Here is a 12,518-nt window from a genome sequence, read left to right on the forward strand (position 1 = left end):
GGGTGTATTGCCCATTCTCTTAGTACATTCAAGAAAATCATAGCTGAAATATGATTGTTTGCTATGGGCAACATCTACGTTTTTCCCATTACAGAACTTGTAGAACCCTTAATGTATGATTGTATGATGTGATATCAATGGGAAACATTTGACTTTCCATAAGTTATACATATTTAAGTTCTGCAAAATGCATGTGAAAATGTTTATATGAGCAACATTAGACTTAGATAAATACTGCTGAGAAAGACAAGCTTCTGTTTTTTTCTGTTTTATTTTTTCAAACCCATCAGTATAATTGATTTTGTCCAAGACTAACCAAATTTGCCAAATGTAATTTAGAAAGTTGCCCTGTAATGTCCATTACAGAAAACACTGTGTTTGCTGATTTGATTAGCAGGCTATCTGGATTTACTCATCTCTCAGTAGAAAAGGCAGCCATGACTAAGGTAAATTAATTACCTGTACAACGGAACTTCTTGCTCTTGATCTGGCTGATTCGTTTGTTGGCAAGGCGACGTGGGCTGGTGCATCGGGCGCCACTGGTTTCTATTGGATTATCTTGCAGGTAATCGGCAAGCCACTTCAAATGGCAGTCACAAACAAATGGGTTCTGTGCTAAATGTCTGCAGGAGAGATAGGATGTTTAATTGGACACTGCCTTCATTCTTTGTGTACCCTTTGTTATTCGAATCATACAAGCACTAAACCAAGTAGCCATCTGTCATCGTAGTAGGAGATATGAATCATCTTATGGATATATAGTAATGACTACATTACAGTATCCTATTAATACAACACAAGAAAATCCCTGCTGCTTCTAAACCACCAATCCTGCTGGTTTATAGCACGTAAATTGATACTAATTAGCGGCTCCCAAATGGCGCCACTGGAGCGTCAAAATCCAAAACATAAAAAAAGAAGAAATATTAAAAGAATAATATATCTAGGGAGCGCTGTATAGTTCCAAAAAATTTTGACTACATTAAATTAAAAACACGTTAAAAATCAGGAAAAAAATAGAACAAGGAGTGTTCTGAAAATCGGCAACAGAACACAACGCTTAAATAAATGTCAATGTGCTTGGTAACAGTATCAATAATTAGTTTTTAGTGTTATACAGTACCTGTATATATGCATTTAAGATGAATAAAAAAACAATGCTTGTAAAAGGCATTTTAAAAATATCAATGCATATGAGCTCTAAGGTAGCCGTGATACCAAATTAACCTTCACAGAATACTTTACTTTTACAGCTTGGATGACTACAATATTGTGTAAAACAAAAACGTGTCAAACGCACAGATGTGTCCTCCTACATCGATGCTGCAGTCAAGTTAAACAGCACTTCTAGTTGTGCCTAGTCATGAGAGCATTTACAAACACTGGGTGGGTTTTTGTGCATTTTTCTGTGCGCCTTATTCGCCTCACTATACCTGGAAAACACTGTAACACAGCATTTTGTATGCAGACACACCCGCAGTTGAACACAGAATATAATGATGCTGCATATAATTTTAATTAGCAGAGTCTGTTAGTGCATTTTATTTGTATATCGATGCACGTTTTAAGCAATAAATGGATCGGTATCCGGACTCCAGGTAGACAACAAAAAGGTCGACACACCTTAGGTCGACGCCAATTGGTCGACCCACCTTAGGTCAACATGGACAAAAGGTTTACATGGACGAAAGGTCGACAGGAACAAGGTCAACATGGAAAAAGGTCGACATGAGTTTTTCACAATTTTTTTCTTTTTTGGAACCTTTTCATACTTAATGATCCACGTGGACTACGATTGGAACGGTAATCTGTGCCGAGCGGAGCGGAGTGAAGGCACCATGCGAGGGAACGCGGTGCACTAATTGGGGTTCCCGGTCACTCTACGAAGAAAATGACACACAAAAACATAAAAAACTCATGTCGACCTTTTTCCACGTCGACTTTGTCCATGTCGACATAAGGTGTGTCGACCAATTGATTTCGACCTAAGGTGTGTCGACTTTTTGTTGTCGACCTGGAGTCCCAGACCCATGGAATCTCGCGGTGCATGGTGTATTGAGGCCAGATGCACGAGGACACATCTATAGATGATTTCAGAATTACCTTGTTCAAGAATAAAGGTTCAAGAAAGAACTCAATGATATGCTAATAGATTGATATATATAAAATAAACACAATTTACACAGTATCAGTTTTATAACAGAAAACAACAATATTGAATGTTTTTACATAAACACACTTAAAATATACAGCAACTATTTGTTGAAATAAACCCTTATTGTGAATAGCTCTATGACAAATGTGATCTCCATTAAGAGCTTTTCCCATGAATGAGATTGAGTCACTGCAACCTTGTATCTTAGACTAGATGTAGAAAGGTACAAAACAATGGTCACTGCACTCCACACACCTCCGCAGATGCACCTCCTCTGCTAGGCTGCTTTTCAGTAATCTGCACAAAGGCAACATGACAAGGCTAAGATAGAAGAGTTTTTCCTACTGTCTACAATAATTAGCATACAGTAGGTCAATTTACACACTGCATTATACTTACTTACACACTGCATTATACTTACTTACACACAATGTTGCTCATTTTTACCCTTCCTGAGCGACGCCGTTCACTGTCTCTGCAAATGTGCATGCTGCCATTGCCGACCAGCGATGCCCGGCCCTGCGTGTCGTTAACGACCCTCGCTGTCAGCCGTGCAGCCAGCTCAATTTGGACTGTCGTCCAAGAACTGCCTGCACGGCCTGTCATATCGATCAGTGTGTATGCCTGGCCAGGGAGGAGAAACACTAGCACTAGGCGATGTCGCTCATAGAGCACGTCACCCAGTGTGTACCCACCATTACTGTATCTGCCAACTAGGCCATGGGTGGATCAATCTAAAAGTCTATGGGGGAGATGTACTAAGCCTTGAAGAGAGACAAAGTGGAGAGAGATGAAGTACCAATCAGCTCCTAATTGCAATGTTACAGACTGTGTTTGAAAAATGAAAGTTAGGAGCTAATTAATTGGTACTTTATTTCTCTCTACTTTATTACTCTCCAAGGCTTAGTACATCTGACCTTTGGCTGTAATCTACCTCACAGTGTACATAATTAGGACATCAAAAACAAAAGGGAGTCCATGGTCCAAAATGTACTAGGCCACGGGGCAAATGCCTTTATAGAGCTCTTTAGTCTTATTTATAACAGACTCTATTATTTTTTTATAGCAGAGCTATTACAAATAATAACACTATTCTAAAAAAATAAAATAATGACTTCATTTATCAGGGCTTGGGTGGCAGAGGAGATGAACATTGCAGAAGCCTTGCTCTGTCTTTTGTCCATAATGATGTACAGTTCATTGTCTTTTAGGGTTGTATGCAAAGCTAGGATGTTTAGTGACGTGTGTATACTTACAGAGTTTGAATCGATTTCAGAGGTGCAAATAGACCCTTGCTGATGGTCTGGAGTTTGTTGTCATAAAGCGAGAGCAAATTTAAACTGTGAAGATCCTGGAATGTATTCACCCGTAGGCAGTTGATTTTGTTGGCATTCAGAAGTCTGAAAAGAATATGGTAAATATATGAAACAATGCATTGCACTTAAAGGAGCACTACGCTAATAGTAACATTCACAATATATATGTTTCATGAGAATGTCAGAGCTGAAGCTATTTGAGGAAAAGTGTCTATGTAATTATAAAGTGTGCTGAACGATGCTTCTCTGTATGCAGCCTGAATCTGAAATGACTATTAAGAAAGTACAATAGTCTAGTTTCAATTCTGCCATAACATTTACATACATAACTGCAAGTGATTACAATATATTTATATATATATATATATATATATATATATATATATATAAAGTTTAAGTTACTCTCTGCCGGAATACAAATAAAACATATATTAATGTACAGTATAAATGGATATAAATTGTCATTCAAAGATATTTTGCATCGGACCTGCAGTAAACTGATGCCGATACATCTTGCGGATATAGCGGTGCATCTGCATGTGTGGATGTATGACCCAGTGACCGACCTCCTGCGCAGTCCCAGGAACCACCGACAAAGACATCACAACTGGGTGGTCAAATGCAAAATGCCCACCCAGTTCTGATGTCTGGTCAGACATATCGAGCGTCTGATTGGTAAGTGTAGCCTACCAAATCGGCGGCTCAGCCAGCAAGTCTATCAGTTGGCAGATCAGTTGTTAACATGTGTACCCAGCCAAAGATTCAGATAATCATGACGTCCTTAATACATTGCAGGCAAGTTAAATTTGAAAAGAATAGGAATACTACCATATTTCTTTCTGTGCACCAACAATACAGCCCTCTATTTCTTTTTATATTGCAGGCAAGAATTTTTGCTTATTTTTGCATGCATGAGCAAAAATAAACAATGCTGTAATATCCGGAGGTACGCAAATCTGCACTACCTTTGAGGCTCCATCGCCTAATTCATTCTACCACAAATTGTCAGATTTTGTCTGTGCTACCTAGTCTGACACATATTAACTGGAAGGGAAATTAAAGTGAGCAAAATAAATCCGGAAGCTACAGTATGACTCAGAACACAGAACCATTATCTCTCTGGTGACATCAGCAGCCCAGACAGGAAAGAAAACTGACTGTACACATAGAGATACCTGGAAAATATCCACACAACTAGGAAAATGTAAACGTGGATAAATTTACTATAAAGAAATCCAGACTTCAATACCACCACGGTCCTGCTTCAAGATACGATTTCACAGGTGTCTAACTATGGGGACGTAAAAATAAATAAAATAATAAAATAAATAATAATTAAAAAAAAAATGTAACCTGATGACATAAAATAAAAATGTAGAGCGATCAATTTTCCTTACTCAATGAAATACAATAGCCTACCTAAATGACTATAATTAGGCCTTGTTTTTAATGAAAAAATACTGTACGAAAAGAACACAAACTTCAAGGAGATGGGCAGACTAGATGTACAATCATTCTTTTCTGTTGTCAGATAGACCTCTGTATAAACAACATCTCCCCTTTCTGCTCATCTATCAGGAGTTTTAGGTCAACATCATCATGAGTGGCCATAGTTATTTATGGATGTAAATGAAATAAGTATTTTATTTAGTTAAATGCTCATCTAGTATCATCAGTGCTTACATAAGCAGATTATATACGTTTTCACTATTACGGTTATAGTCATTTCATTCTAACCACAGTGTACTGAGATACAGTAATTATGTGTTTTTGTGCCTTATTGGTACCCAGAAAGTGCCTCAGTGTCTCAACATACTGTAAACCCCTTTTCACACTGCCAAAAATAACCCGGGTTATTGCACATGAACGCGCAGCAGCCCTGGTTTTTGTGCAGTGTGAAAGAGGACAGGGGAAATATCCTAGGTCGACCCGGTGTTTCATTCCTGGTAGTGAGCAGGGTTGAACACGAGGTCAGCCTGGGTTGCTGTATGGGACCTGTTCACAGTATAGGAACATGCTGCGCTTGGAAATGATCTGATCTTCAAGTGCCACCACTGCATGTGACGCAGTGATGTCATCACACGGCAATATGCCATGTCTGGGCTGCCAGTCTAAAAGGGGTCTCAAGCGGGTCGCATCTGGGAAGAAGCTGTTTACAAGTCCCGGGTACAACCTGCTATCTGCGATGTGAAAATGGGTGTAAGTGTCTGAACGCCACAAACAAAACACTGATCTTAATGTTGTTTCTTAAAAATAGTTTGCACTCATTCAGGGGCGGATTGGGAACAAAAAGCGGCCCTGGAAACATTTGTACTAGTGGCCCCACATGGGCAGCACCAGAGGTGTAAGGTCTACCATGGGCCATGGCAGCAGCACCCTCCCCCCCAACACTTTCTAGAAAGTGGGGATGTCCAGCATCAAGGGGGAAGTTAAAAATAAATACAATTAAATATTATGAGCACATTATATAATACACCTTCAGAATTTAGGAAACTATATCATTCTGTAGAAAGATATATTTTCTTGCTTATTACACCAACCGTATCCCAATCACTATTCACTCAATCTTATATGTCAGCCAAGCAGGCAGACAGAGCATACACTAGATCATCTGCAATCACAGGCTAAGTGGCAAAGTAATTTTTATATTTGCAAATTATTTTGCATCTTATTCATTATGTCTATAAAAAGGACCACATGTCCTAAAACAAAACAGGCCCCACAGGTGCGTTGGCCCACCGGGATCTTCCCTGTAAACCCTATGGCCAATCCGGCTCTGCACTCATTACATTGAAACTGCCTAAACACACTAAGTATAAGCTGACATTAAGAAGCCATAATTCTGAGTTTTCTGAGTACATCAGATGGCTCACTTGCACATATATCACTTTATTCTAAGGTACACTACTACTTTCATTACCACTATTACTACAAAAAACTCTCCTTCAGAAACTGTTTTACATTGATTTAACAAAGTCGTGCGTTAGTTTATTTTCTGAAAGCAATTTCCTATTAAAGATTTCTAACGTGCAATCCTGGGTTTTAGTGCAGTACAATAATAAAAGCTGGCTTAGTCATTTAATCTTTATCAAATATAGGTTGTTCCCCTGCAGCCAACTATTGAATCGTGTTCAGTATTTTAACCATTTTCCCCCAAAAAATAAGTGGGTTTAGCAAACAGAGGCGGAGTTATCAGTCCTCCAGCGTCTGTAATACAGGAAAAGGAATATCCGGCATGTGTTACATTTTACCCACTTTGTTGTGCTTGGCATACGTCTTGCCAAACATCCAGATTCCTGAGAACTTGTATTTCTGCCATTAAATAAAAAGTCAGGGTATCCGTGGTGATTTCATTTATTTCAGTACTAAAAGAGGCTCATTACATTGTCATATTATCAAATCCTTCCATCAGAATGGATGTCACTTCTTTTCATTTCAATATGACATGCAGCTACTTGTGTAACTATGAAATGCTTGGGAAATGGAACTTTTCCATACATGTATGTGCCGATATTCATGAGTTCAAGATGTATCAATTTCCTTAAATGGTGATCCACCGCAAGCTAAGCACTTTTAGGTTTCTATCTGGAATTTATTTAGAAAAATAATTCAATTTGTAACCTTCTCTGAGTCTCAGTTTAACAGACAAAGACAATAAATATATAAAACCAGTGTTTCCCAAACTTTTTTGAATCACAGCACCCTAGAGAATCAGCATCGTTTTCATGACACCCCTAGATCAAAAGTTTCTTATGTGAAAATTGAGAAGAAAATTATAAAACTAAGTAAATTGTGCTTAGCTGTAACCCTTAGGTTCAGGTACAGTATGTGCTGGTGGCCAAGGTTGCGCTCCTGCTTGTCCACATATTTTACAGCTGATAGCATTGGTTTTAACAATCACATTGACCGCAGAGTGTCATGGCACCCAGTTTGGAACCCACGGACATTATAAATTGCAACACACAAGGGTATTTTTCTGGCGGGACAGGCCGTAAAGCCGTTCCTGAAGCTCTTTGGAAAAAAGACATCACCAGGAACATGCTGATGAACCCGATCTTGAATTTGAGTAGATTGTTACTTTTTATCTTCTTACTTGTGCGCCCTTCATTTGTCCTTAAATATATATATTTCTGACCTTTGAGCTGTGCCCTGATGCAGGGAAGCTGCTCTCCATTATACAGCTGAGGGTATTAAGAAAATCCAGACCTGGTAGGTCATCATCCATTGATAGGAACAGGATGTAGTCATGTTTCTGGCTTTCGGATCCCGGCGGTCAGCACACCAACGCCGGGATCTTGACCACCAGAATGCTAGCATGGGGCCCAGAATTATTCCCAGTCATGGGTGTCCACAACACCTATAGAGTAAGAATAGAACCTGTGGCGAGCGCAGTGAGCCACCGAGCCCGCAGCACGGCGAGCATAGCGAGCCCACAAGGGACTTTGTTGCCCTTGCCCCCCTGCTGACATTCTGACAGCCAGGATCCCGGCATCTGTATGCTGACCGCCAGGATCCCGTCCGCCTGTCACCCAACCCATAGAAACAGCCAGCAAGCTGTCGGTAAGTATTTTAAAAGGACGTGAAATTGGCATTTTTAATTGAAGAACTAAATACCAATTGTAAGTTCACACTAGAAACCAAACACCCCTGAGGAAGTCATTTCAAGATGAAACGCGTTGGGTATACGATACCATAATCAGGTGAAGGCTGAACAAGCTGTCAACAAGCTCGCCCTGTGTAAGGGAGACCGTGAGTTTAAATAACATCTGCCTCGATACATGTGTGATGTATAATACATTTTTAAACTAAAAACTATGAATCAACTGTAGAAAGAAGTAATATATGGATCTTATTGGGTGTACCTTGGTATAAGAGACTCAAAATATGAGGTGTGTCTTCATCCACATCAGCATATAAGCAAAGTTGATTATTTAAACATAATTGTGAAGTAAAGATCAGGGGTGTATCTAGAGGTCCGGGTGCCCCTGGGAAAGTAAGGGACTGGCGCCCTCCATATTTGAAATAGGGAAGGTGCATGTGCAAAAAAGAGACATAATCTTATGGGAAAGCGGCATGACCATACAATAGTTCCCCCGAATCAAATTATGCTACACAGTAGTGACCCTTATACACATCATGCCCACACAGTAGCAGTTCTCTTTACACATTATACCCACACAGTAATTCTTATAACACTGAGGAGTGAGGAGACATCAGCAGTGCCTGGCCTCGCTGAGGAGGCAATGCCACCCAGGGCCAGGTAGTATAACCAAATAGTAGTGCAAAGAAGTGCAGTACAGTGCACTACTCAGTAGTGCAAGTATAAAAAATCTTAGTGGTACTGTGTGCGCGCACACGCCAAAAAATGGGTGTGGCCACTTACTACATGGGGCATGGCCAATGAAAATGGGGGTGTGATACACATATGACCCCAATAGTGCAGTGCCAGATACACATACGACCCCAATAGTGCCAGATACACATATGCCCCCACAGTGCCAGATACACATAAGCCCCCACAGTTCCAGATACACAATACACATATGCCCAAACAGTGACAGATATGCCCCCACAGTGCCAGATACGCATGACCCCACAGAGCTAGATATGCCCCCATGTTGTCAGTTATGCCCCCATATTGCCAGACACACATGCCCCCATGGTGCCAGATATGCCCCCATAGTACCACATATACCCCCACAGTGCCAGATATGCCCCCATAGTGCCAGATATGCCCCACGGTGTCATATACACATATGCCCCCACAGTGACAGATATGCCTACACAGTCATATAGTCATAGTTCCCATCCCCCTCCCAGCACATAGCCGTAGTTTCCACCTCTCCCAACATAGTCATACAGTAGCCCCCACCCCCTCCCATCACAAAACAATAGTTCCTTCCAGCATAGATAGCCATAGTCCCCCTCCCTGCACATAGCCCCTCACCTCCCCAGGCACATAGCCATTGTCCCATCCCCTTCCCAGCACATAGCTGTAGTCCGCCCTTAGCATATAGTAGTAGTCTCCCCCACTCCCAGCACATACATAGCCTCCCCACACAGCACATAGCCCTAGTCCTCACCCCACAACATCCCAGCAGATAGCCATAGTGTCTGGCAATACCTGCTGAGCCGAGCTGCTTGGGATGGAGGGCGGAGGATCGCTCTGCAGGCAGGAGCTGGCGCTGGTGTCCGGCACCGCACCAAACTACGTGAAGAAACTGAAAAGTAACAACAGCTCCCAGCAGCCCTTGCCGTCGGGAGCTCCCAACAGCAAGGGTTGCTGGGAGTTGCAGTTTATTTTCAGTTTCTTTCCTGTAGTGCATTGCGGTGCAGGACACCGGTGCCAGCTCCTGCCTGCTGAGCGATCCTTCCCCCTCATCCCAGGCAATGCACAGGCAGCTCGGCACAGCAGGTATTACCAGACACTACAGCTTAAGGGATTCCACCCTATTGGCTGAGCCTGGCACCGTCAGGCAGCGCCCCCTGCCTCGCTGGCACTCCTGGCGAGTGCCATCCTGGCCAATGGGTAGATACACCCCTGCTCCCAAAGACCACCTTTTTGTAGAATTTTCTGGGTCTTTGACAGCAAGATATCCTTGGAGAAAGCATCAAATATTATATATACAGGTTGAGTATCCCATATCCAAATATTCCGAAATATGGAATATTCCAAAATACGGACTTTTTTGAGTGAGAGTGAGATAGTGAAACCTTTGTTTTTTGATGACTCAATGTACACAAACTTTGTTTAATACACAAAGTTATTAAAAATATTGTATTAAATGACCTTCAAGCTGTGTTTATAAGATGTATATGAAACATAAATGAATTGTGTGAATGTACACACACTTTGTTTAATGTACAAAGTTATAAAAAATATTGGCTAAAATGACCTTCAGACTGTGTGTATAAGGTGTATATGAAACATAAATGCATTCTGTGCTTAGACTTGGGTCCCATTGCCATGATATCTCATTATGGTATGCAATTATTCCAAAATACGGAAAAATCCGATATCCAAAATACCTCTGGTCCCAAGCATTTTGGATAAGGGAGACTCAACCTGTATATATATATATATATATACACACACACACACATATATATATATATATATATATATATACACACACACACACACACACACACACACATGAATGCAAGGGAATGTTTTTGGTCAAATATTCAGCAATGTACAGTGTGTCCAGTATACTTCCAACTCTACATCAGCCCCATCATAGTGCACCACAGCTACCCTACAGCCTTTACTGCCATGCCGGGCTACAGAGTGATTTGAAGGTACAGTATTGGTGCAAATCATACAAAATCACTTGAACCAAGCTGCTTTGATGAAACGTCACATAATTTAGACAAACACCCCACAACAATGCACAAACACTGTATTAATAAACAAAAAAATAAGTATAAGGGTATTGTACATATTGTAATCGGTGATTTACAATCATTATCTCCCTGCTAATATGCAGAAATCCAATCTGCCGAGTTATAAAGACTCAATTAGATCTTATCCGGATAAGAAACTTTTAGTTGCTCAACAGACGGTCAAAGAGCCAGAACACGGGCTATTTATGTTCTGCTTTTTATGTGTGCAACATCTGCTCACTGAGAGCATATTCCTTATACATGTTGTGGGATGCAAAAGTATGTGTCGGGGCCTCAATTCTGTACACAAAATCAAATGTCATTACAGACATTAACAGCTACATTTCATTACACAAGTCAATCAATTCTCCCTGACCTTGTCAATGACATATGCAGAGGGAACATTTTGTAATCTTTCAGCAACATCTCACACCGTGTGAGATAATATAGGTAATTTACAGACAGAATATTGTGCCATTAAACAGAACACAGGCTGCATAAAAGTGTTTGCGTATACAGGATCAAAATGGCAACAGCATTTTTCTGACTTACAGATGTGTCCTCACTCCCCCAGGGTTACTGCGCCATATGACAGGAGATGCATTGCGCGACCTAGACGCTGTTTCACCATAACTAGTTTTCAGACTTTTGCATTTTAGCTGTTTACAGACATACTACAGATTTGTAGTGTACTTGGGCTTTAGGATTTCCGCTCTTCTCATAGTTATGGCAATGTAGATTTTTTTCCAGTATATTCCACTTAATTTGCTTCCGAAATATTGTAATTTGCAATATGCTTTGAATTATCAAAATATGTGAACGCATATAAAAAATTTATATATCCGCAATATAGATTTATCACATAACTTTAAAAAACAACCTCAGGGACCAATCGAGATCCTACGTTGGAACTGTACATGAGTTTGTGCTCAAGAATCGTTGCTTAACCTGTTCTGATAAATGCCAAACATTTTACTAGGACAAAATAAATATTGCTTCAGCATTCCAATATTCAGTACAGTTGTACATAAGATCAATACTTTCCTTTTTTACTTGTAGATCATGTTTAGAAGTCCATGAATCCCATAAATTAATATTTGTAGAAGGGTAATAAAATTATAAATAAATTCATGATAACACTCACAACAACTGAAGAGAAACAAGGCCATCAAAGAGTCCTTTGGGTATTTCGGTGATCTTATTTCCATACAGCACTCTGTAAAATAAAACACAAGTGTTAGGCAACAGATGGTTCCATTGTTTTCCCTTGTTCCATATTAGATATTGTATTGATTTTTATGCACTGTGCTTCAGATCCATGGTGCGACAACCAGACAGCCACTTAACAACCAAGGTAAATCACAAAGCAACAGCTAGTCTTTCTAGCAATCTCATGGATATAAACACAGAAGCGTAGACTAAAGTACTGATACGATGTGACATTAAAAGACATATATATATATATATATATATATATATATATATATATATACACACACACACACACACACACACACACACACACACACACACACACACACACACAGCATATATATATATATATATATATATATATAGTATCCGGTCTCTGGTTGACCCCACTTAGGTTGACAATGTCTAGGTCAACCACTATTGGTTGACAGTAACTAGGTCGACAGGGT

The 12,518-nt window shown here is 40.2% G+C and overlaps 1 protein-coding gene across 3 annotated transcripts in view; it reads right to left on the reverse strand.

Moving 5' to 3' along the window:
- Positions 1 to 12,518, reverse strand: part of SLIT3 (slit guidance ligand 3) — a 1,129,203-nt gene that overhangs the window by 193,898 nt on the left and 922,787 nt on the right. For all 3 annotated transcript variants that reach the window (XM_063928289.1, XM_063928288.1, XM_063928290.1), the window contains 3 exons: positions 12,002 to 12,073; positions 3,412 to 3,555; positions 460 to 623 (listed from right to left, as the gene is read on the reverse strand). In XM_063928289.1, the coding sequence (XP_063784359.1) occupies positions 460 to 623; positions 3,412 to 3,555; positions 12,002 to 12,073 (380 nt within the window). The remainder of the gene's footprint in view (positions 1 to 459; positions 624 to 3,411; positions 3,556 to 12,001; positions 12,074 to 12,518) is intronic.

Source organism: Pseudophryne corroboree, chromosome 6 (assembly GCF_028390025.1).
Source record: "Pseudophryne corroboree isolate aPseCor3 chromosome 6, aPseCor3.hap2, whole genome shotgun sequence".
Lineage (NCBI taxonomy): Eukaryota > Metazoa > Chordata > Amphibia > Anura > Myobatrachidae > Pseudophryne > Pseudophryne corroboree.